The sequence below is a fragment of the Elgaria multicarinata genome, chromosome 12 (genome assembly GCF_023053635.1).
Source record: "Elgaria multicarinata webbii isolate HBS135686 ecotype San Diego chromosome 12, rElgMul1.1.pri, whole genome shotgun sequence".
NCBI lineage: Eukaryota > Metazoa > Chordata > Lepidosauria > Squamata > Anguidae > Elgaria > Elgaria multicarinata.
Genome location: NC_086182.1, coordinates 29,685,067 through 29,710,314, shown reverse-complemented (window position 1 = coordinate 29,710,314; position 25,248 = coordinate 29,685,067). Strand labels below are relative to the sequence as shown.

Sequence of the window (25,248 nt, the reverse complement as noted above, 5' to 3'; positions counted from 1 at the left end):
TCATGGTTCACACAACGTAACGTTCAGCTCAAAGTGCCTAATCACCGTGGCTTAGCGTGTCGTCTGAACTGGTGACTAAGGCCATAGCTAGACCTAAGGTTTATCCCTGGATCGTCCAGGGGTCAAACCTCTTCATCTAGGTGACACACAGGGGATCCAGTGCTCAGGCAGGGGCGAACCCTGGATGATCCCAGGATAAACCTTAGGTCTAGCTGTGGCCTAAGTGGGCAAAGAACGATATTTTTTGTTGTTACTGACGATCAGGCCTTTCCTTTTCCCTTAGGCGCAGCTACTGGCATGGTAATCAATACAGGTGATACCACCATAATTGGACGGATTGCTTCACTGGCTTCTGGTGTTGGGAATGAGAAGACGCCAATCGCTATTGAGATAGAGCATTTTGTCCACATTGTGGCTGCAGTAGCTATTTCTATAGGGGTGCTTTTCTTCATCATTGCCGTCTCTATGCATCACGGTGTCATGGAATCCATCATCTTCCTCATTGGCATCATTGTGGCCAATGTGCCTGAAGGGCTGCTAGCCACAGTTACTGTAAGTCTCAATAACATTGTATGGCTCTGTGCATGCATGTACAACAGTTCATAACAGTGTGTGCTACTGAAGACATATTTACTTGTAGGACATAGGGTCCCTACACCACCAGCATATTATTAGAAGAGGTGCATAATCATTAATGGATAAAGCTGGCACAATCTATCTGAAAAATATCTGGGGACTTATGAATGAAACTACCTCCATTGTTTGAAAGTCTAAAACCTCAAAACTCTTTACTCTCTTGGCCATATTTCTGTCAATTTTTTTGCTATATTTGATGCACTTCCTGTCTCTATTTTCATATCTGTTGAGACATCTTTCAAACAGTTAAATGTTTGTGAAAATCTGTATTCTGCCCCTGCTACTTGATGCATCTTACTACTTCTGTATTGTATTTTCCCCACCCATGGATACCATATAAGGAAATACTCTAGAAGCATTTTGGTTCACATAAAAATGATTCACTTTGCAGGACCATAAACAATGGCTATTGTATGCCAAATAAAATGCTAGATTCTGGTCTTATCATAAAACAGAAGTAAATTCTGCTGCTGCCAATGTTAGTGGAATTGAGATTTCCATGTACGGAGAAGTATGAAATGCTTTTCTGCATTCGTTCACTACATTCTGGTTAATAAGAGCTATGATCTTTCCCATGCTGTTAGGTAGCTTTGTCTTTGACTGCAAAGAGAATGGCCAAAAAGAACTGTCTCGTAAAGAACCTGGAAGCAGTGGAAACTCTGGGATCTACTTCCATCATCTGCTCTGACAAGACAGGAACCCTTACACAAAATAGGATGACAGTAGCTCACCTTTGGTTTGACCATGCAATCTACTCAGCTGACACCAGTGAAGACCAATCAAGTAAATAATCAGTCAAGAGACTGTGGGGTGGGCAGAGGAATATGGGTTATTGTTTTCCATTGCATAATGTGATGTAGATGTTTTCTAAGGACATAACAAGAGCCATGCTGGATGATCAGACCTGGTCCAGGTAGACCAGCATTCTGTTTGCACAGTGGCCAATCACATGTTGACCAGGAACCCACAAGCAGGACCCGGGTGCAGTAGCACCCTCCTGTCCATGTTCCCCAGCAACTGGTGTATATAAGCTTACTGCCTCAGATTTCGGAGGTAGCACATAGCCATTAGGACTAGTAGCCATTGATAGCCTTCTCCTCCAGGAATTTATCCAACCCCCTGTTAAAGCCATCCAAATTGGTGGCCATCACCACATCTTGTGGTGGAGAATTCAATAGATTATGCACTGTATGAATCATAGAATCATAGAATAGTAGAGTTGGAAGGGGCCTAAAAGGCCATTGAGTCCTACCCCCTGCTCAGTGCAGGAATCCACCCTAAAGCATACCTGACAGATGGTTGTCCAGCTGCATCTTGAATGCCTCTAGTGTGGGAGAGCCCACAACCTCCCTAGGTAAATGGTTCCATTGTTGTACTGTTCTAACAGTCAGGAAGTTTTTCCTGATGTCCAGCCGGAATCAGGCCTCCTGTAACTTGAGCCTGTTATTCCTTGTCCTGCACTCTGGGGTGATTGAGAAGAGATCCTGGCCTCCTCTGTGTGACAACCTTTTAAGAAGCCCTTCCTTTCATCAGCCCTGAACCTCCCACCAATCAGCTTCATGAGATGACCCTTGGTTCTGGTATTATGAGAGAGGGAGAAAAATATCTCCCTAGCCACTTTCTCCTCACCAGGCATAATTTTGTACACCTCTATCACGTCTCTCCTTAGCCTCCTGAAATGCTACATGATTTCCCCTGATTTCTTTTCAGCCCAGAGTTTTGACCAAACTTCTGCCACATGGTCAGCATTGTCAAAGATTGTATCTCTATGTAATCGGGCAGAATTCAGACCAGGACAGGATGATGTACCCATCATGAAGGTATCAACAGCTTTATGTTAGATTCTTTCTTAGGATTATCTAACAAGTGCTCTGCATTTTGATTTACAACTTTCATTTTTAAAATATCTAATGTTTGCTTGCTTGTCTTTTCCTGTTTCCTTCTAAAATGACAGAAATGGGCATGGCATAGCACCCATCAAGTTATTATTTCTGTGGGGTAAAACTGGGCATCAGTAGCAAAATAAATTAATGTAATATTTTGGGTTACCATGCTCTACCTGTTTCTTTCTAAAATGACAGAAGTTGGCTAGTGAAAGAATCTGTGGGCTAGTGAAAGAATTATTTGTTAAGCAACCATTTGGATACTTTGTCAATCACAATATGGGAACTACATCAATTTGCCCTCTCATTCTCTATATGGAACTTCACATAGTTGAGCTACTGGATAAAAGGCATTTTTTTAAAAAAACTTAAAATACCTAACAATTAGTAACCTAATCAACAAACAAGGAGAAAATAGCCTCACGCTATTGTCAGTTGTATAACACAAAGGGATATTTTTTTAAAGTATCATTTGGTTCACTAGATAACACAATTTAATTCTTTTACTGAAATCCCCAGAGAATTGTGGTGGGTGATGCCTCCGAAACCGCTCTGCTAAAGTTCTCTGAAGTTGCTTTGGGTGATGTCATGGAAATTCGGAAGAGAAATAGAAAAGTGGCTGAGATTCCCTTTAATTCCACTAACAAGTTTCAGGTAAGTGTAATTTCTTAGGACGGGTGGATGCAGAGAAGTGTTAATGGGAAAAAATAAATTTAAGTGAAAATGCCAGAGACAAGAAGCTATAGAGTCAAACCACTCTAATTGCTATGGTTTGTTGCCTTTTGGGGACATCACTCTGCACAGCAAAACTACCTTTTGGTAGGGTGACCATAGGAAAATGAGGACAGGGCCCCTGTATCTTTAACAGTAGAATAGAAAAGGGAATTTCAGCAGGTGTCATTTGTATATATGGGGAACCTGGTGAAATTTCCACTTCATCACAACAGTTAAAGCTGCAGGTGCCCTGCCCTCTTTTAAACATGGTCACTCTAGTATAGCTCCTGCACTTTAACTGTGGTGATGAAGAAGGAATTTCAGCAGGTTCTCCATATATACAAATGACACCTGCTGAAATTCCCTTTTCTATGCAACTATTAAAGTTACAGGAGCCCTGTCCTCTATTTCATATGGTCACCCTACTTTTGAAAGATTAATACTTGGATGGAGCCAGACATAATCACACACAGCAGACACTCACTGAAATCAATGACACTTAAGTTAGTCATGACTAACTTCCCATTGGTTTCATTGAGTCTACTGGAAGTAGGGTGACCATATGAAAAGGAGGACAGGGCTCCTGCATCTTTAACAGTTGCATAGAAAATGGAATTTCAGCAGGTATCATTTGTATGTATGGGGAACCTGGTGAAATTTCCTCTTCATCACAGTTAAAGCTGCAGGAGCTATTCTAGAGAGACCGATTTAAAAGAGGGCAGGGCATCTGCAGCTTTAACTGGTGTGATGAAGAGGAAATGTTACCAGGTTCCCCATATATAGAAATGACACCTGCTGAAATTTCCTTTTCAATACAACTGGTAAAGATACAGGAACCCTATCCTCCTTTTCATATGGTCACCCTACTGGAAGCATAACTAAGCCTGGATCCAGCCCAGATCTGTAACAATCACAGCCTTGAACATAAACAATAGTTTTAAGATGGGGCATGTTCCAGTAGTTGTTATTTATAGAGCGGGGTAGGCCATACTACAACTACTATCAGCCCAGCCAGCATGGGCAGCAGTGTGAGTTATGGGAGTTGTACCCCAAAACAACTGGAGGTCCCTTATCCCTGTTCTACATCATCAGATGGCTGCTACAGTCTTGATCTGTATTTGATGTCCAACTTCGGTTGTCAGAGCGTCATGGCCCCGTGCTATTATTTTCCTCTTCCCCTGGTGTCAAGTGGAAAAAGGCAGGATTTAACCCATAAAAGCAAAAAGTCAGTGCATTTCAACTGTTGCATCTTCATAACCTTCAGCTGTCCATCCATGAGACTGATGATACCAACGATAAGCGTTTCTTACTGGTGATGAAAGGCGCCCCCGAAAGAATTCTGGAGAAATGCAGCACCATGATGGTTAACGGACAAGAGGAGCCACTCAATGAGGAGAAAAAAGAGGCTTTCCAAACAGCATACATGGCACTGGGAGGCATGGGGGAGAGAGTACTTGGTGAGTGGAATTGTGACAAAGGCACATGTGTGGAGGTCAATGGGTTAAAACTTTACTTTGAAAAAAAATATGCACTCATGCAAGGAGATAGTGCAGGAATGCTAGACTTTTACTTGTTTAGCCATAATGCCTGGGTGGAATTTATTTCTGAGAATGTGCTAAACGAACAGGGGGGTGGGGGAAGACGCATAAATTGTGTTGCTAACTGCACTTTCCCGACTTTGACCAGCCTTATCTTACGTTTCTTGGTCTGTATTGTGGTGACTACGGCCTTAGCTAGACCTAAGGTTTATCCCAGGATTGTCCTGGGGTCAAACCTGTTCATCTAAGTGCCACACAGGGCATCCAGTGCTCAGGCAGGGATGAACCCGGGATGATCCTGGGATAAACCTTAGGTCTAGCTACGGCCTAAGACTGTAAGACAGAAAGTCCCCCTTTCAAACCTTTACTCTGCTACAAATTATCCAGAAAACCCTCAGCTTCATCCTCAATTGGCAACGTGGTGATAATAACCCACTTTACAGGGCTGTTGTGTGGCTTATTGTGGGAACATGTGGAACAGTCAAAACGTTCCAATATATTATCTTAGAAAGAAATCCTATGGCCCTTAGAGAACATCTTGGAGGGAGCATAAGATAGTTTAGATTCCTAGATCTGTGGTTGGAGATAGTGCTTTGACCTTGGACCCAGGAGTCTGAGCTCTCCTCCCCCTCACAGCCAGCATGGAGAGAACTGTGGTGTTTGACTCTCTAAGCTCAGAGGAGAGAAAAGAGGCAGTTCTGTGAGTAGGGAGGGCCCCGAGAAAGTGGGGGTGCAAGCTATCCCTAGCTGTCCTCAGCCCCCCTCTGCAGAACCCTAGCTACACAGGCATTTTTGGGGGTCTGCCAAAGTGCAGAGTAGGGGAAGGATGGAGGTTGATGGGCATCCAGACAGAATTGTTCCCTTATTCATATTATATGAATATATCAGAGTAGATAATAACTTTTAGGCAGCTTGCAACTTTACAGTGTCGACAGTGTTCATATGCTCCACAGGCCGATAGTTTCTCTCCAGTGAATGGTTATGGCCATGGGCAATCTTGAAAGACTGCAAGAGAACTGAACCAAGGTTTTTATTATATGTGTACAGAACAGGAAAAAAGGGATGTTTCTGTAGAAATATATACATACTACTTATCCATGACATAGTAAACAAGATAGCATCTTAGAAGACCTATTAGAATTAATTTAAATTTTATTAACTTAAATCTAGCCACTACTTTTTGATAACTGACAGCCGGCATTCCATTTAGGAAGAGATAATATAATCATAATTAAGATCTTGTAGTGGGGCATTTAATCAATAAAATCAAATAGCTATCATAGCTTGATATGTTTTCTCTCTCCTTTATGTCTTGAATTCTATTATTCTGTTTTTTTGCCCCTCCTCTAGGCTTCTGCCATTTGTATCTGCCCGAGGAAGAATTTCCAGATAACTACCCATTTGACACGGATTCCATGAACTTCCCTACTTCCAATCTTTGCTTTGTGGGGCTCCTGTCAATGATTGATCCCCCACGATCCACTGTGCCAGACGCTGTCATCAAATGTCGGAGTGCTGGGATTAAGGTAGGGCTCCCCAAAAGCAACGTTTAGCCGTTGATTTTACAAATGTTACTGGGTTTTTCCCCTCCTGCTATCAATTTCTCCTGTATATTGGTGACCAGTAATTTCACGGACCTTTCTGAGAATGATCACCTAATGGTTATTATCACAATGTAAAATCTGGACATGAAATGTTAGGCAGCAAAAACAGGTCTGTGCTTACTCTAGGGATAAAAGAACTTCTAAGCATGAAGCAAGCTCCTTCCGACACCCAGCTACAATCTCCCTACGTTATGTGTTTTAATTCTGAAATATCATACCAAGATTTTAAAAAAATGTAAAATAAAAATGACAAAAATGATGAATTTGTGGACTTTCAGTGGACTTTGGCAAATACATACATTTCTGAAAAAGAATATTCATTAAAAAATGTATGTACAACCCTTCATTCAGAAAGTTTCTATTTCTACACATTACTTGGTACTCAAAAGACTAGTTTACAGACACTGTGTAACCTTAAGCATTTTGAGAACCTGTTAAATAGTCAGGATGGATGCTACGACCTCTGTCTTCAATTTGCCTCCATCTGTTTATTCATCTTGCCTTTTCTATAGGTGATCATGGTCACCGGGGATCATCCAATTACAGCCAAGGCCATTGCCAAAAGTGTGGGAATAATTTCAGCCAACAGTGAGACAGTGGAAGATATTGCTAAGCGCCTCAATGCTCCTGTCGAGCAGGTGAACAAACGGTAAGGATGACACCTGGCTGCATGAAACACAACCTTCTTTATGTGTTAACCTGATTTTAAGTGCACCGCTGATCCTGTCAATTCACACAATCTGTTGTCTGAAAATTATTCAGTTAGAATCCTTCCAGACCATCCATTTGGTCCACACTATAGTATTTTTTTTTTAGAATAAAAGTACTGAGGTTACCTTCCTATGCTTTCTGCTTCAACGACATTCATGCAGGTGGAACGTAAATGAACAAACTTTCCATGGTCCCTAGCACACCCTGCTCAGTAAGATATGTAGATTTATTTGCAGCTGATTTTCAACGTCTATGAAGATGTTAATTGCACTCACCTGTGGATTTTACAGAGATGCCCAAGCTGCTGTTGTTAATGGAATGGAGCTGAAGGATATGACGTCCGGACAGCTAGATGACATCTTGCTCAACCATTCAGAAATAGTCTTTGCCCGTACTTCACCCCAACAAAAACTGATCATTGTGGAAGGCTGCCAAAGACTGGTGAGTGATTTTGGACCAGTGACAGACTCTCCGCCCAACCTACCTCACAGGGTTGTTGTTGTGAGGATACAATGGAGAGGAGGAGGATTAAGTATGCCGCTTTGGGTTCCTTGGAGGAAAAAAGGCGGGATATACATGTAATAATAATTAAACAGTTATCCGTGAAAAAAGAATAGCATATGCAAACAAGAGGAAAGAATCAAAGCCCTCTGAAGAGAGACTGAAAGAACTGGGCATGTTTAGCCTGGAGAAGAGAAGATTGAGGGGAGACATGATAGCACTCTTGAAATACTTAAAAGGTTGTCACACAGAGGAGGGCCAGGATCTCTTCTCGATACTCCCAGAGTGCAGGACACAGAATAATGGGTGAAGTTACAGGAAGCCAGATTCCGGCTGGACATCAGGAAAAACTTCCTGACTGTTAGAGCAGTGCGACAATGGAATCAGTTACCTAGGGAGGTTGTGGGCTCTCCCACACTAGAGGCCTTCAAGAGGCAGCTGGACAAGCATCTGTCGGGGATGCTTTAAGGTGGATTCCTGCCTTGAGCAGGGGGTTGGACTTGATGGCCTTGTAGGCCCCTTTCAACTCTGCTATTCTATGATTCTATGAATCCATTTATTTATCTCAGTTTGCTCAGTGGGCTTTATCGGCTTTCCAATTTTAATCTTGCCTAGAAATAGAAATAAAATCTATGTGTTTTGCCCTCTTTTTTAAAAAATAGATCTTGTGTGGGGTGGGAGGGTATGTTTTATAACTAACATTCACATCCAAGTAATATTTAGCTCACTAAAGGATGAAGAGTAGGAAAAAGAACTGTGTTACATACACAGCCTATATATAGTAACTAGAGCCTATAAGCCGTTTGGCACAGTATTATTTATAACCAGTCTCAATGCATCCAAATCCCCCAAGAACAAGATTCCCAGCATGCCTTAATCAGATTCAGCTCACAGTATTTTAAATTCTCTTACACTTATTCACTCTAACTGTTAACATTTCACTGACCGGATATGGTTTTGGCCAATCAGCATCTTTCATTCCAGAAAATAACACAGGTCCCATCTGGGAGAAACAAGAGACCTTTGCAAGGGAAGGTCAGGGACACTTATGCAAGAAGTTGGGGGGTTTAGGTGAGGGTCAGGCTACACAATCCGTTAAAGATGTAGCATGCAGCTGCCCCGTCTTGTTTTCTACTCACAAGTAAGTGCATAGGACCCCAATATGGATTGGGACCATTATACATGGGTAGGGGAGGTCGAAACTTCCCCATCCCTGCTTGTTTTCCAAAACTGGCTTCCTTGCGTGAAGGAAAAAAAGAAAAAAAAAAAAGGAAAAGGGGAAAAATGTCTCCAACCTTTTTTTGAAAACAATGGGGGGCAGTTAAACTTACCCTATCCATGCACAGAGGTTGTGCTCCATCTCCATATTGGGATCCCACACATTTACTTGCAAGTAAAAAAGTGAGGGTCAGTTGCATGTTACACATTTAATATATAATGTATTTTCACCTCGAGATGACAGAATTATTATGGCTTCCAACACGCCCCCTCAGCACCTTCCATAACCAGTGCTACTTAAAATAACTATATTCAGATCTCATAGAGTCATAGAATAGTAGAGTTGGAAGGGGCCTATAAGACCATGGAGTCCAACCCCCCACTCATTGCAGGAAGGGAAAGGAAAGGAACCTCTCGTACAAGCACTGAGTCATTGCTGACTCTTGGAGGGACGCCAGCTTTCGCTGACGTTTTCTTGGCAGGCCTTATAGCGGGGTGATTTGCCGTTGCCTTCCCCGGCCATTATTATCTTTCCCCCAGCTAGCTGGGTACTCATTTTACCGACCTCGGGAGGATGGAAGGCTGAGTCGACCCGAGCCGGCTGCCTGAAACCAGCTTCCGCTGGGATCGAACTCAGGCCGTGGGCAGCGTTTCGGCTGCAGAAACTGCTGCTTTACTGCTCTGCACCACACGAGGCTCATTGCAGGAATCCACCCTAAAGCTCAGCATAACAGTTCTCAAACAAGGGAAGGCTTTGGGACAGATATATATATATATATATATATATATATATATATATATATATATATATATATAATAATAATAATAATAATATTTCTTCTCTTCTGTATCCCAGGGAGCAGTAGTTGCAGTGACGGGAGACGGGGTCAACGATTCCCCTGCGCTGAAGAAAGCCGATATAGGAATTGCTATGGGCATTGCTGGATCTGACGCAGCTAAGAATGCAGCTGATATGGTCTTGCTGGATGACAATTTTGCCTCTATTGTTACCGGAGTGGAGGAAGGTAAGATGGGGTCCATTATGCAGATCCGGCTATAAAGTGCCATGTTCACGTAAACGTGATGAACTCACCCCTTACAAGAGCCATCTGACAATTATCTCTCTCTCTTCTACAGGTCGCTTGATCTTTGACAACCTGAAGAAAACTATTGCTTACACCTTAACCAAAAACATTGCGGAACTCTGTCCATTCTTGATTTACAACATTGCCAATATCCCGCTACCCATTGGCACCATAACCATCCTTTTTATTGACCTTGGCACAGACATTGTGAGTTGTTAACTTCCGGAAGACAAAGCTTACCATTTACAACATGCAATTTGCTCTGCAGCTTTATGCCCATTTTGCATAAGAAAGGCCAACCACTCATTCATTACCATCTTTCTTGTGCTCTTGGTATGGCATGCAACACCATTTTGAGCTAGGGGGAAGAACTCCGGGAACCCAACTAAAGAATTCCATATTCTTTACTAAAGAGGTCCTTTCTGAATTATCTCTAAATAACCAGCGTCCTGGCAGCATGAATGTATTTTGTGCCACTAGGCACAGTAGAAACCCCTCCCCACCACACACACACACACTCCTGGTATCTTACATCAGGGAAGCCCCTTCCCTTCCTCAAGCAGCAAAGAGGGTCCCGCCCTCCTTGGTTCATGAGCTTGAACCTGTTCCTCTTGTGTTGTGGCAGTGAGAAGCTCTTCCAACTGGTCTGGGGATTGGAGAAGGTAAAAGAAATGCCCCCACCCTCAAAAGAACATATTGAGGAATATTGGCAGGCAGAACTTTTAAGATAGGCTCCTGCACTGATCAGGGGCTTGGCCTCGATGGCCTTATAGGTCCCTTCCAACTCTACGATTCTATATTGATAGTAACTTCTCTTACAGATCCCTTCCGTCGCACTGGCCTATGAAAAAGCTGAAAGTGATATCATGAAAAGGAAGCCACGGAACAAAAGAAGAGACAGACTGGTCAACCAGGAACTTGCGGTGTACTCCTATTTGCAGATCGGTACGATATAAATGGTGAATCGGTAGTGGTTTGGAACATTTTATGGCTGAGCATGACCACTGATCTCCAGTGAGCAAATCCAATGCTCTAAATGGGATGCAAAAGCATTCAGTAAAGCTCACATAACAAGCACCCAGCCATTCATATATTATTATTTTTTTGGTCATCTCTTTTGTCTTCTCTAAATGCAACATCTCAACCTTTCACTTCTCTTTTGCAGGCATTTTGCAGACCATTGGAGCCTTCCTGACCTACTTCACTGTTTATGCTGAGCAGGGTTGGCTGCCGTTCTCTCTCCTCAACGTCCGAATCCCATGGGAAGATCCATCTATCAATGATTTGTCAGACAGCTACGGACAACAATGGGTATGGCACCATAGAATCATCTCCTTCACTTGAATAATCAGTTATTATTCAAGCAGGAATATCACATTCTTCATACAGTTTTAGTTAATCTATCGCTAGCAACTAAATCCGTTCATACTTGGGCATGGCAAGTGGAGGGTGCGTGTGATTGCTCTCGTTTAGCTGCAGAGGCCTCTGAAATGATCTAAAGGACAGAAGATGGTGTTTGCTTTCCTACAAATGTGATTTGGCAACCGATACCAATATAGCGTATTGCCATCCTATGTAAGGGAAGTACACTATACCTGTCATATTACACTGACTCTCAGTTTTATAGAGCTGGTAAATAAAATAAAGCATGCATGTCATGAATGTATTTCCACAGCTCTGTTAGGTTGGCATGTTTTAAATCCGAGTTTCCCCAATCATACTCCTACCATGTATCTTCTCAGCACACTTCTGTAACAGCTTTGCATATCACCACTGGGTTCACACAATGATTGGGTGTGGGTTGTCATTGAACTGTGGGTTATCGTGTTGTCTGAACACAGCATGTTTTCTGCAGGGTGGCTGGTTAACCACCCTGAACAACCCAGCCACAAACTATGGATCCTCAAAGTGGCTTGTTTGAGAGGGGGAAAAAGCCACATTCACTGTATGGCAAGCCATCCTGTGGAACACACGCTGCATTCCGACAACTGGATAACCCATGGGACAAGAACAATCCATGGTTCAACAACAACCCACACTCAATTGCAGAGTATAGTTTAGCATGTTGTGTGAACTTGATCAATGCCACATCCAGAAAAAAACACTAGTCACTGCCAGTGAATAGCATTAGCATACACTGCTATGTCAGTACAACATACTTCGTCAGCTGGTGTCATCTACACAATGCTCCAATGTTAGAATACTGAGTTGGCACAACCGTCCCTGAGCTCAGTCCCACATACTTATTCCTGGTGCACAACTTGATAGGATCAGATGGGAAATGGTGTATGTTATACATATATAATAAGCACAATCTGTCAAGAGATCACCTTTTTATAGAAACACCACAGAGTAAAATACCCTTTTGTATTCCATGGTCTTAGTGAGCTCAGTTAAAAAACCAAAGCAAAACACACACACCAAGTTTAGAATGTATTATGTTCACAATCTAAAGCAACAATGCATCTTGCAGGAATCTCTCTCTTTCAGTGACCAGGACTAGAAAGTGCCCAATTCTGTATTGCCTTGGGGAACATTTAAGGCCAACCTTGTCCTTCATATGCAGACAGGAGGCTCAAATTGACCCAATGTGTGGCGATGGGGGAACTCTACAGTATAATTACAAATTCGCCATGTACTAATAATATGGTGCATTGAAGGGCACTCTTGTATCTACCACTAAATGTGCAGACCTGTTAAGGCCTACAACATCTGCCAATGAGAAAGGAGGATAGTCCCTTTTCTGACCATTGTTGCACTAGTGGAAAATGGAGTCACCTCCTCATTTATATACAAGAACAGACTTTGCATTGCAGACAAACTTCGTTTTACTTTGTACTGCTTTCGATGTTGCAATTCCATACACTTGTAGGAAAACCCACACAACTTGTGACTCATCAAGCAAGTGCTATCCATCAACAGCTGGATAAATATATCCTGGCTTTGCTGCCTTCTTGCTCACATGCAACTATAAAAACAGAGGGGACATCAAGCACCTTGCTGGCCACAAGTTCTGAAGGTCTGCCTAAAAGCCAGCCATTTAACACAGACCATCTCTACGCTCTCACCCTCTAATCTCACCCACAAATCTACTCCTCTTTTGCAGACTTTTGAGCAACGGACAATGCTGCAGCACCACGGCTACACAGCTTTTTTCGTCAGCATCACCATTCAACAAGTGGCAGATTTGATCATCAGGAAGACACGTCGGAATTCCATTTTCCAACAAGGGCTTTTCAGGTTGGTGCTTATGACATCTTCTGATATAACTGGAGTCTCAAACCTTAGGATGACTTCATCCCTCTTCTCTTTCATTCCTGTACTGAACTGTTCTTCTCCCAAAAACCATCTTTAAGGGCCAAGGACAAAAAGAACCAATGATAAAAAAAACCTGACAGAATAGTTCCATTTTTTTCCCATTTTCAAATTGAGAAAGTAGAAACATTGGATGTGTAAATAAATCATCATCTAATGATACGCATTTTTATAGTCCCCCATGTTTTTTGAACCAACTACCACAAAATGTTTCACATAATATATTTTTTAAAAATATATATCTTAATTTAGCCTAAATTTGCCTGAGGTTTAAACAGAATGGGGTGTGTGTTATTATTCTTACCTACTGTACACTGTCCTCCTTTTCATGAGTATGTTTGCTAGACAAATCCCTACCGAAATCAAATGAGAACTGAAGGCAAGTCATGTGATAAAAACCAATACGAATAGGAGATATTTCTTCAGCCTGACCTTCAAAGTGATAAAGACAAGAATGATGGCTGTTTGTTCTGAACCTAAAAAGGGTGAATGTTAAATCCAGCATTCCAACTTTAAAAAAAAGTCAGAGAAAAAAATGTCCCTTGTCACTGTTGAGGTGTAAAGATCCAGATGCAAAGACAAATCAAAGACTTTCCAAGGCTGTGAGCCTGCGTGATCAGGGAAAACAAACTCTTAAAAACAAAACCGCTCAAATGGGCTCTATAAAAGTATCATTACTGCTCCGGGAAATGCTCCCCTATATTTAAGTTCTGGTAGGCCAAAAGAGCTGAGATGGCTATTTACTCGGTGCAGGTTAAATTCACTCCAGCTGATGGAGGTGAAGGCGTGCTATAAAAACCACCCTTGCATCAATGTAGATTGCCCAGCAGTGCTGCCCTAAAGCTGAGGATATGATTAATCTCCTAGTTGAGTGCCCAAGGTATGCGGAGTTGAGGAAACATTGCCTTGAGCCTTTCATTCCCAGGTTTAACTACCGTATGTCTTCGATTGTAAGACGCCGTCGATTGTAAGACGCACACTAATTTCAGTACCACCATCAGAAAAAAAAAAACCCTAAGACACACCCCATTTTTAGAGATGTTTATATGGGGGGTGGGGAAGTGCATCTTAGAATAGAAGAAATAGGGTACATGTCATCTAAAGGTGTAGTTCAAACACTTTTGGCTGGTACAGACTATTATACATCATTTAGGACTGCCAAGTTTGTACACCGGGCAACAGAGGTCCAAAACTATTGACCGACTCAAACGATTAAACTCTAATAACCCAATATTATATGTTGGTTGGTTGGTTTGTTTATTTATTTATTTATTTATTACATTGTTATACCGCCCAATAGCCAAAGCTCTCTGGGCGGTTCACATTGTAATTATAACCCGGATGATTGATATCCTATTAACACTCTTTTTTGTAGCACTTTTGCTGGCTAGTGGCAAGCTCGCGGCAGGTATGTTATTGGCCACAGCTAGACCTAATGTTTAGGAGTCAAACAGGAGTCCCCCCAGTACCACCTTCTGGGTCTGTCCATCCATGAAGGAACGGAGCCACTGTAAAACAGTGCCTCCAAGACCCATCCCAGCAAGGTGGCCCAGAAGGATACCATGGTCAATGGTATCGAACGCCGCTGAGAGGTCCAGCAGAACCAGCAGGGACTCACTCCCCCTGTCCAGTTCCCGGCGAAGATCATCCACCAAGGCGACCAAAGCTGTTTCTGTCCCATAACCAGGCCTGAAGCCAGATTGAAATGGATCTAGATAATCCGTCTCATCCAGGAATCCCTGGAGTTGGGAGGCCACCACACGCTCCAATACCTTGCCCAAAAATGGGATGTTGGAGACTGGCCGGTAGTTATCCAATACAGTGGGGTATTAATGAGGTGTTCATATGTATATTTCACAATAATGTAACCACCTATTGTTTCTTATAGGAACAAAGTAATCTGGCTGGGCATATTCTCCCAGATAGCCATAGCTTTGATTCTCTGTTACGGACTTGGAAGTGTTAACGCCTTGAGCTTCACACCCCTCCGGTGAGTTCAGTTGCTTTTCTGCCTACAAGATGTTGGTATCAATTCATATATAGCAGGGGTGGACAACAGATTTTGGATGGGGGGTACTGAATGACCCATCACACCATCCCTCCATGGGTAACAGATGACAGAAGGAAATACTGGTCCTAATACCTGAGCTTCCAAACTTAGGGTTATTAAATACCGAAAACCCCTTTGATACTGCTAAAACTACATCCCAACATTATTTATGATGACTGAGATGTCATAAAGAAGTAAAAAGCAAAACCACAGGGGATTTTTTATGCATAAACTTCATTTTCTCCCCACGCTCTCATTATTAAGTCAGCCAAATAAAGTCCTAATCAGTATTGTATTACTCCCATCTTTGTGAGTGGCTCTTTAAAAGACTTTTACACAGATTTTCATCATGGTGAAACTGTAATCTTTTGCATATCCTGACTAACCATCCATAAGCAAATATATTTAAACTGGCGGCAGCTATGTAAGGGAAATCTGTTTAAGAATAAAATAAAACAGATTGAAAAAAAATTGAGTCATGCCAGATCATCAGTCGCTGTGCCAGATAATTTGTTCAAATCCATAGGGATGTTTAGGATGCTATGTGACGCTTCATATTCTCTCTCCTAGGGCTCAGTATTGGTTTGTTGCTATGCCTTATGCCTTCTTGATATGGGTCTATGATGAAATTCGCAAGCTGTTGATCAGGCGTTATCCAGGAAGTAAGTAGCAAAGCACTTTAAACTTGATTAGAATTTCCACATCCATTTGAACCCAAGCGTCATGTGGCGCAGAGCGGTAAAGCAGCAGTTTCTGCAGCTGAAACTCTCCCCACGGTCTGAGTTCGATCCCAGCGGAAGCTGGTTTCAGGCAGCCAGCTTGGGTCGACTCAGCCTTCCATCCTCCCGAGGTCGGTAAAATGAGTACCCAGTTAGCAGGGGAAAGGTAATAATGGCCGGGGAAGGCAACAGCAAACCACCCCGCTATAAGGCCTGCCAAGAAAACGTCAGCGAAAGCTGGCGTCCCTCTAAGAGTCAGTAATGACTCAGTGCTTGCACAAGAGGTTCCTTTCCCTTTCCTTTCCTAATTTCACTGCATGCATAGTTTTAAATGCAAGCCCACTGTTGCCCTTAGCCTTGCACTTGTGAAAAAGGCACAAGAAGTCGCCTCAGATCAGGAATTGTACTTGGAACTGAGGGAATCTCTAATTATGCCTTGGCTATAGTACTGCATTTATATTTTAACAAGTGATGCGATGGCTTGGAAGGAATTAGGAAAAGAGCAAGAAAATGTATATTGGTTGCTTGATTAAAATCTAGGAAAGCTTATCATTTCAAGGATACTTTAAACGTACTTTTCTAGATGCCCTGAGTTGATACCAGTTGGGAAATTGGCAAGGCTAGGCAGATCTCTACAAGCTTTGTCAGTGCATGCATAGATTTCCTCATAAGAACATAAGAAAAGCCAGGCTGGATCAGACCAATGGTCCATCTAGTCCAGCATGCTGTTCACACAGTGACTATCTGGGACACCCCATGGAGACCATCTAACACCAGTTTTAAAATCTTCACACTGGCTTCCAATTCATTTCCGGGCAAAATATGAAGTGCTGGTTCTTACTTTTTATGCTCTATGTGGTCTAGGCCCAAGGTGCCTTAAGGAATGCCTTCTCCCCTGGGTTCCAACCCACCACCTTATGTCCTCTGAGGGTCATCTCCTGTATCTGCTTAATGTGAGATTGACAGCCACAGACCAGGGGACATTTTCTTTTGCCATCCCTCAGCTGTGAAATGACTTGCTGGTTGAAATGCCCCTGTTGACTTCTTTGAATGTCTTTACGCAGGCATTAAAGATTCTTTTATTCCGGCAGGCCTTCCCTTTCAGGAATCTTATTTCTGACCATTATTTATTGTTCTAAGTCATATCATTTTATTGATTATCTTATTTAAGCTGTTTTGAACTTTGTTTGCTGCATAAAGTATTTTGTATATAGGCGAGATACAAATTGAATGAATGAATGAATGAATGAATGAATGAATGAATGAATAACAGCTGCCTGCAGAAAACCCTCAGGGGCCCTCTCAGCTATGTTCCCTAGCAAATGGGATACATAGGGCTCATCTACACCAAGCAGGATATTCCACTGTGAAAGCGGTATACAAAAGGCAGGAGCCACACAACTGCTTTATAACGGTATTGCAGTGCACTGCAGGATCTACACTGCTGCTTTATAGTGGTACTGAAGTGCACTAACAACTGTTGGGGCCCAGGACACATCTACACCAAGCAGGATATGACACTATGAAAGTGGTATGAAAGCGCTATATGGTTTGTGCCAATGGGCCCCAATAGTTGTCAGTGCACTTCAATACCGCTATAAAGCAGTAGTGTGGCTCCTGCCTTTTATATACTGTTTTCATAGTGGAATATCCTGCTTGGTGTAGATGAGCCCATAGGCACACTGCCTCTGTTACTAGAGGTAGCATATAGCCCCTTCTGATTCTCCTAACCCTAACTGGAGTGAAGAGAACTGGGTAAGGAAGATGCTCGTGCATGTGTGCTTTTGCAGCCTTGAAGGCAACCACAGGCAGAAAAGGTATCTCCGCCTTTAGTGCTTGTCTGGGAAGCAAAGAGAGAAAAGAAGATGTCCCATTATCTTTCTCATATCCTCATGGGAGGCAGCCTTGGGAAAGCGCAGCTCACCAGTACCAACACTTGACCAATTATGCCAAGCATGTTGCCATTGGGGAAATGTTTAATTCTACCCGTGTTTTTTCCTTCTTCTCTTATAGGCTGGTGGGACCAAAATATGTATTATTGAGAGTGCTTCGGTCACTCCTCATTTCTCCATGCTGGAGAGTGCAGCTTTGTTGCCTCATCTGCCGGCTGCTGCTTGAAGGTCCTCTCTGGGCAATGACAAAGATGCTTATCGGAATGAATGTTGCAAAGATGCTTATCGGAATGAAGAAAGAAGAACCAAAGACATGAAATGAATCTAAACTGTACTGTAAAAGCTTACCTTTGGGTTACCAACTTCAATGCTATCTATTTTTATAATTCCCCGCCCCGTAGCGTTTTAGGTGTACAAAGTTCAAAGGGAAGAAAATCCTCTTGTATATAGAATTAAAGAAACCATGCATTTGTTGTAATAATAATGTAAGGCACTGACTTGCACTAGGTTTCTTAAAAGTTGTATTTTTTTTGTTGAGAGCGATTTTGTCGTCTTCCATGGCAATCCAACTGTGAGCTTGTAGATGTAGACCAGATGTGTGTTGCTAAGGTCTATGCTGTAGAAGCACAATTTGATAATAAAATAACTCTTTTTACATGACGTTTTACTGTTTGTTATGCCCAGTGGAGGATGAGGTGAAGTAGAAACCAGGGCTGGCCCACCATTAGGCAGAGAGAGGTGAGTGCCTCAGGCAGATGTTGGGGGCAGTGGCAGAAGCTGCCAACTGTTCCTTTCCATTGGAGAAACAGAGTTGTGTGTGCCATATGGTTTGTCCTGCCCCCCTCCAAACTAGCCTGGTCCCTCAGGCATGGTGGAGGATACTATCCCATCAACAGCGTTGAAAACAAGATTCAACTGACAGTCCAGTTGGCTTCTGTACACAGAATAGGGAAGGGGCTCCATCTTGTCTTTCACCTCAGACAGCAAAATGTCTTGGGCCCTGGCAGAAGTTAAGAAGATGACAATGTCATGATTCAAAGCCCTCCCACCGAGATGCGAGACAACAAAGAGATTGGTAGTGCAGTCCACAAAGCTTTATTCAGTAAATAGACACCTTACACCTGAAGGGAGTGTGAATGCTAGGAACTATCCTTGAAGCTTAATTAGCCTAACAAAGCAAGGCAGTTGCCTATTGTTGTTGTTATTGTTGTTATTATTATTATTATTATTTATTTGTATCCCACCTTTTGCCCAATACTGGGCCTCAAGGCGGCCTTACAACGTTTAAAACATACATTGTAAAACCTAGGGAAAGAACTGTAAATAAAATAATAAATAAATAAATAAATAAATAAATAAATAAATAAATAAATAATATTGGCCAGTTTCCTGCCAAGCCTAACAGGCTTTTTACCAAACCTTCCTTCAGGAAGGGTCTTCAAGCTGTAACCTATGGTGAGTGGCTAGCCTAGAGGTCCACCTCCCACCTCCTCTCAACTCTGCTCTCTTGATCCTGCCGCGGACTCTGGGATCTATCAATTCTGATGCTCCCTCCCCCTCCAACAAAAATTGACTTCCCAGGAAGGGGGAGGATGATCTCTGAGCCTGGGCCTCCTATTTGATAAGTTCCTGGGAAGATTCCTCCTTGACTCCTTGAGCGTCTTGGAGAATTTCCTTCCCTGTGTCCTGTCTCGGCTGGTCTACTTCTTCTTCTTCAGGCCCTGGGTCCAATTCAGGGTACACACCAGGGATACTTGGCTTGATGCAAACAGATGATGTTTCACAGGAAAAAGAAGAGTCTTGCTATTGCTCAGGCCAGTGAGAAAGCAATTGGTCTGAGTTTTTATAAGGGGCAGGCAGTACCACGTAACCTGACATGACTATGGGAACAGCCAGGCAAACGGCAACAAACATTAACCATCCAAAGGCATTGTTCAGCTATTCCATCTTTTCCTCAACATTTTTTTTCTGGAGAGAAAAACAAAAGACAGGGCAATTGTAGGCTAAAAGCCTGATCTGGAAGTACACATAGGCTTTCTTGATTTTTAACGTATTTTCTCTGGAGTTCCCACTTTTAGTCAGGGTTTCATGGTAGAGCATATGGGCTGAATCCTCAATCTGGCATCCTCAGGTTCACCAGCTGCTGCAGTCTCAACCCACAATACAAATCTACTAACTGTTTATCCTCAAACTGTTTCAACCAGACTATCACTTTTTCAGAACTAAAGCATTGCAAATCAAAAAGCTTGCAAAATTGTATAGATGCTGGTACACTGGATACCAATGCAATTATAGTGATTTGAAAAAAGCAAAAACAAACACACACACCAGTTTTCTGCTTTCTGAAGTTTTGCAATCTGAAGCAAACAAAGAACCTGGGAAAATGTTGTGCATGTTTTTTAATGTATGTCCTTTTCCCCCCCCTTTCTAACCTTTATGCAAATTAGATCCCTTTATACAGGCTGTTCTTCGCTTCTTGAATGCACAGTGCTTGTTGCAGCCTTACAATCTACCTAACTAGCCATCTGGGAAATGAGATGTGGAGGAAATAAGCCCTCAACAGCCCTGCTATTATAAGCAGTGTGAACATCTGTGTTAAAATGACTCACCGAAATCTGTTGGCAAGATGACTCATCAAAGGAATGTTATCCTCCACCTGCTGTTGCACGAAAGGTTCTGCCCCAACATAGGCCTAATCTACACCTGTCAGTTATCCCGGGGTCAGCTCGAGGTCATCCCTGTGCATCCAAATGATGCACAGGAGGTCTCAGGGTCAACTGGGGATGCCCTCTCAGTTGTCCTGGGATAACTAGGACTGCAGTTTTCCCAGTTTTTCCTGCGTTCCTGGGACAACCCCAGGGACCGCGGGCAGAGTGGCGAGCTTTCCCGGGTCCTTCCTCCTCCCTGCAAGCAGTGGAACACTTCAAATGGGCACAGAGCTGTGGGGTGGGGGGCACTCTGTGCCCATCCGGGGGGGGGAGAAAGCATTTTTGCCATCCCCAGGAAGGGTCTAAGCAGGTTTAGCACTGAGTTTTTAGATTTTTTAAAAACAATAGTGCAGGACTGTACCCGCACAATTGTGCAACATCTCTTCTTTTTTAAAAAAAACCAAAATGCTGTGCCGAAATGTCCCTCTTCAGTTCTGGGACAATGCACTGATGTTTAGATGAAGGGGGATGATCTTGGAAGCAGGTAAGCCCAGGATCCTCTCTGCCCCATCCCTGAAGGCCTCTAGGTGTAGATGAGGCCGTAGTGTGTTTCTAGCCAACTGCCTTTGGTTGAAGTACATCCAAACTAGAAATCTGGGTCTTCCAGGGGAGTGTAATCCCATTCAACACAGCAGAATTCCTCTTTCCTGATCTTCCATTTGACTAATGTGGCCACCTGCTTAGACATCTGTTCAATATTTGGGAAATTTAAATGTTCAGGTGCTTAAAGGTTGTCCAAATTGACATTGAGCAAATAATTCTGGGGAATGTGTACCATAAGTAGGGCACTGCTGCAGAGAAAGCCCTTTCTCTGATCTCGTCTAACTTCAGACAGTTTCGGTACCCATGCGGAACAGAGCTTCTGAAGGTTATTGTAAGGAATGCAATTATCTTCATGCAGATTTCCTAGAGCTCTAATAAATACAAGAAGAAGAAGAAGAAGAAGAAGAAGAAGAAGAAGAAGAAGAAGAAGAAGAAGAAGAAGAAGAAGAAGAAGAAGGGAACATGAACTCCCTCTTTAGAGTTCATGCATTTGCATTTGCATTTGCATTTGTGAAATTGAAGTATCATCTTATTGGCCTCCGCTTGCCACTCCAGAACAAAGCACAGTTAAAGGAGAAATAGATCAATAAAAGGGAGTTCCCAAGAACTAACTATCTAGGCTGGCATGGTTAAGCCACACCAGTTTCTGTGGCATGTGGTGCAAGAGGAACTAAAGATGCCAGTGGTTCAACCAACGGCTTGTGGTTTACTTATGTCTAAAATACTGGGGTGGGGGGAGGGAGAGAAAGGCTTTTTAAGAACACTCTTACTTTAGAATAGTGAGGTTTTTGTAAACTGGAGCTGGGGGGTCGTCAGCTGAGAGGGTTGTCATGAGTTATTCAAGTAGGAAATCCCATATCTACTACTACTTTCTTTATTGCGATCTATAGATCCATAAAAAGAAAACAAACAAACAACAAACAACCAAACACAAGAATCAGACATGAAATCATACAATTAGAGCTATTATCAACTTTAGTCTAATACACAAAGAGCTCTAATCTTGGCCGCCACTGTAAGAAATTTAGCAACAGCCAAAGTTACACTTGAAGACTTATCTTCCAACAGAAACTTAACATAAAATTTGCCTGAAGTTCTGGACAGTTTGCTCAACAATGGGGTGATCATAAGATGGCAGGCCTGATTATAAAAGCTACAGGACAGAAGGATATGCTCCATCGTCTCCACTTCCGTATTCCTACAGGGGCACCGACGTTCCTGATAAGGGATACCAGCATATCTGCCCTGAAGTAATTCAATAGAATAAACATTGCATCTGGCCTTGGAGAAGGCAATACGATATTTGGCGACCGACAAGTTCTTTAGATAGTCAGCCAGCTGAAGAGGCCCAACGTAATGAACGTGCAATGCACTGGGAGAGCAAGAGACATGAGAGCGAGCACGTAAGTCACAGAAGGCTATATCCCACAGTCTTTCTTTGATAGCTTTAAAAGCAAAATTCAAGCCCAGATTAAGGAGGAGGGAAGAGGAGAGACCTATTGAAGCTGCCTTCCTGGCAAGAAGCTTGGACCAGCTGTTCACGTAGTTGTCCTGAGCCAGACAGGGAAGCAGACCTGAGCCCCTCCCAAAAAGACTAACTTCCATCCAAAATTTTAAGGCAGACCACCAAGCCCTAAGCGAAAGAGAGCTTTCCCCGGTTTCCAACAAAAGTACCTAATTAGGGACACACTTTGGGAGTTGAAGAAGGGTCCTCAAAAACCTTGTCTGCAGCCTATCTATCTCAGATGTTAATCCCCCTATCCAGATATTGGAGGCATATAAAAGCTGGGCTGCAGACTTGGCATTAAACACTTTGATGGCAGACGGTATAAACATTCCCCCTTTAGTAAAGAAAAAGCGTGTTATTACAGCTGAACTGACTGAAGCTTTATTAAGGGTGGCCGATCTATGGGCACTCCAGGACAGGGTATGATGGAATAGCAGCCCCAGGTAAGAGAAATTTTTCACCTGTTCCAGGATATGCCCAGCAAGGGACCACCGGCGTTGAGAAAATCTATTTTCAAAGACCATGACTTTAGATTTCTCAAAATTAATTTTCAGAAATCCCATATCCTTGTTTCTCAATGCAATTGCATCATGTATGGGCAGGCATGGATTGCTGACTTCCTTCTCAATGGCTTATGCCATTTGGTAGGTAGGTAGGTAGGACATATCCAAGGCCTTCTAGGTCTCCATTTATAGCTGTTTATAGAGGCAACACTCAGATCTGAAATCAAGTCAAACCTGACACTGCAATCTTCTGAAACATAATTGAGAGCTATGACTGATAGGTGACAGTGCTTGCAAGATAACCAGGAGTAATATTTTTTTAAAAACTTGGAAGTCAGATGCCTTTAATACCAATCTGCACCGTGTCATTCAATTGCAGCCAAACCAGTCCAACCTGCTTTCGTTATTTTATTGCTCATGTTTGAAGTTCTTGACTTTCTATCCCCCAGACACACTCTGCATTTCATGGTTTTGTTTTTCAAGGAAGATTGTATTCATATGAAACTTCCCTCCTCCCATTATTGTGAATTTCATGAGAATTCATCCCTAAATTTTGATTCACAAACTGTGAGCTGAAAGTTGAAACTAAAAAGTTGGCTTCAAATTACCTATTCCTCTGTAACAAATTATGCCTATGTATGTACCTTAATGCACATCTAGCACTCCAGAGTAAACTTCACTGTTGTGAAGTATTGGCATTGTGAGTTTCATGGCCAAACGGACACAGGTCTTCTGAGTCCCAGTCCAAGGCCTTAGCTAGACCAGGCTATACCCCAGGGCGAACCCTGGGATCATCCCTGTGCATCCAGATGATGCACAGGGGATCCCAGGATCAGGGAGGGATCATCCCTCCCTTGCCCCGGGATATAGCCCTCCCTTTGGGGCCTGCTTTTTCCACGGTCTTGGGCTGAGCCCCACACCGCAGAAAATGTGGCCCGTTTCTGCAGCTTGACCCCGCTCCATATGATTACACGCGCAGAGCCAGGAGCCGCGTTGCGCCCATCGGGGTTAGGGTGGGGGGAGTGGGGAAACCAAATTAAATTTTAAAAAGTCTTACCTTCAGCGCGCGAGCGTTCGTGCGCTGCGTCCTCTTTAAAAAATAAAAGATGGCGGGTGTGACGCCTCTCTTCCTGAGGTCTTATGTGTAAACGGGGCAGAGATCTCACATTAATCACAATGCGAGATCTCCCCTCCTCTGCCCCGGACTTTCAGGTAGGTCTAGCTAAGGCCCAAGACTCTAAGCACTTCACCACACTAGCTCATGTAATGCTACATTTAACTTAAAGCATCCTTCTACTGATTTGTTCAAGAACATGATGAAAATTCTTTAGAGTACCATCACTTTATAGAACACCAGGGAATAATGCAGACAGTTGCAGAATAATATTCCCCATTCAACAGCATTGAGCCAAAGTTCAAACAAGGTGAGCATCATCCAATTTCAAAGTTGGCAAAGAAATGGCATTGCTTTACATGTATGCTTAAATGTATGTGGTCATAAGCATATTTATTGTACTCTGCAAACATAGTGCACCTCATGGATTCCTGATAATACCCTAACGTGTTGTTTCCTGTTACCCAACATGGGGTCTCTTAAAATTAAAATTAAATTAAGAAGTCCAGTTTATTTCTGAGAAAAACTAATAAATAGTAACGCCACATTCTTGCGAAGGAACAAACGGAGAACACAGCATACTACCTTACCTCCGGATACTAGATCTTTCACATAGGAAAAAATGTGTTATCTTCTTCATCATGTCTGTGTCTGCCTGTTCCATCAGCTCAGATCAAAACAACGTACAGACCCTCCCCCCAACACACACACTTTGAAGGAAAATCAAAGCTCTCTTGAAAGCCTGGATACATGCTGACAGATATTTTTAAATCTCTTCAAACAGGTTTCTGGCAGTTTAATCAACCGACATCTCTCATTTCTCTGCAGTCATTCCAATTGGGTACGCTCAGGCTATTTTAATGAGGAAGGATTTGTAGTCTCTGTTATTTTTAATACAACTCAATTCCATACTCGATGCCTCCTATGAAAACTTTGGCAAGAGTAAATTTCTAGTTACAGGTTGAGCAGAAAATGAATACCCCAATTCCTTTTGCTGGTTCATCTAC

The 25,248-nt window shown here is 42.7% G+C and overlaps 1 protein-coding gene across 1 annotated transcript in view; it reads left to right on the top strand.

Annotated features, from left to right (window-relative positions):
* ATP12A (ATPase H+/K+ transporting non-gastric alpha2 subunit) overlaps positions 1-18,524 on the top strand; it is a 31,210-nt gene extending 12,686 nt beyond the window's left edge. The window contains exons 8-23 of the mRNA XM_063139345.1: positions 284-556; positions 1,225-1,419; positions 2,347-2,456; positions 3,039-3,173; positions 4,498-4,690; positions 6,122-6,297; positions 6,888-7,024; positions 7,377-7,527; positions 9,662-9,830; positions 9,943-10,097; positions 10,712-10,835; positions 11,056-11,201; positions 12,997-13,130; positions 15,094-15,195; positions 15,826-15,917; positions 17,988-18,524. Coding sequence (XP_062995415.1) covers positions 284-556; positions 1,225-1,419; positions 2,347-2,456; positions 3,039-3,173; positions 4,498-4,690; positions 6,122-6,297; positions 6,888-7,024; positions 7,377-7,527; positions 9,662-9,830; positions 9,943-10,097; positions 10,712-10,835; positions 11,056-11,201; positions 12,997-13,130; positions 15,094-15,195; positions 15,826-15,917; positions 17,988-18,016 — 2,321 coding nt within the window. The 3' untranslated portion in view covers positions 18,017-18,524. The remainder of the gene's footprint in view (positions 1-283; positions 557-1,224; positions 1,420-2,346; positions 2,457-3,038; positions 3,174-4,497; positions 4,691-6,121; positions 6,298-6,887; positions 7,025-7,376; positions 7,528-9,661; positions 9,831-9,942; positions 10,098-10,711; positions 10,836-11,055; positions 11,202-12,996; positions 13,131-15,093; positions 15,196-15,825; positions 15,918-17,987) is intronic.
* Positions 18,525-25,248: the final 6,724 nt, after the last annotated feature.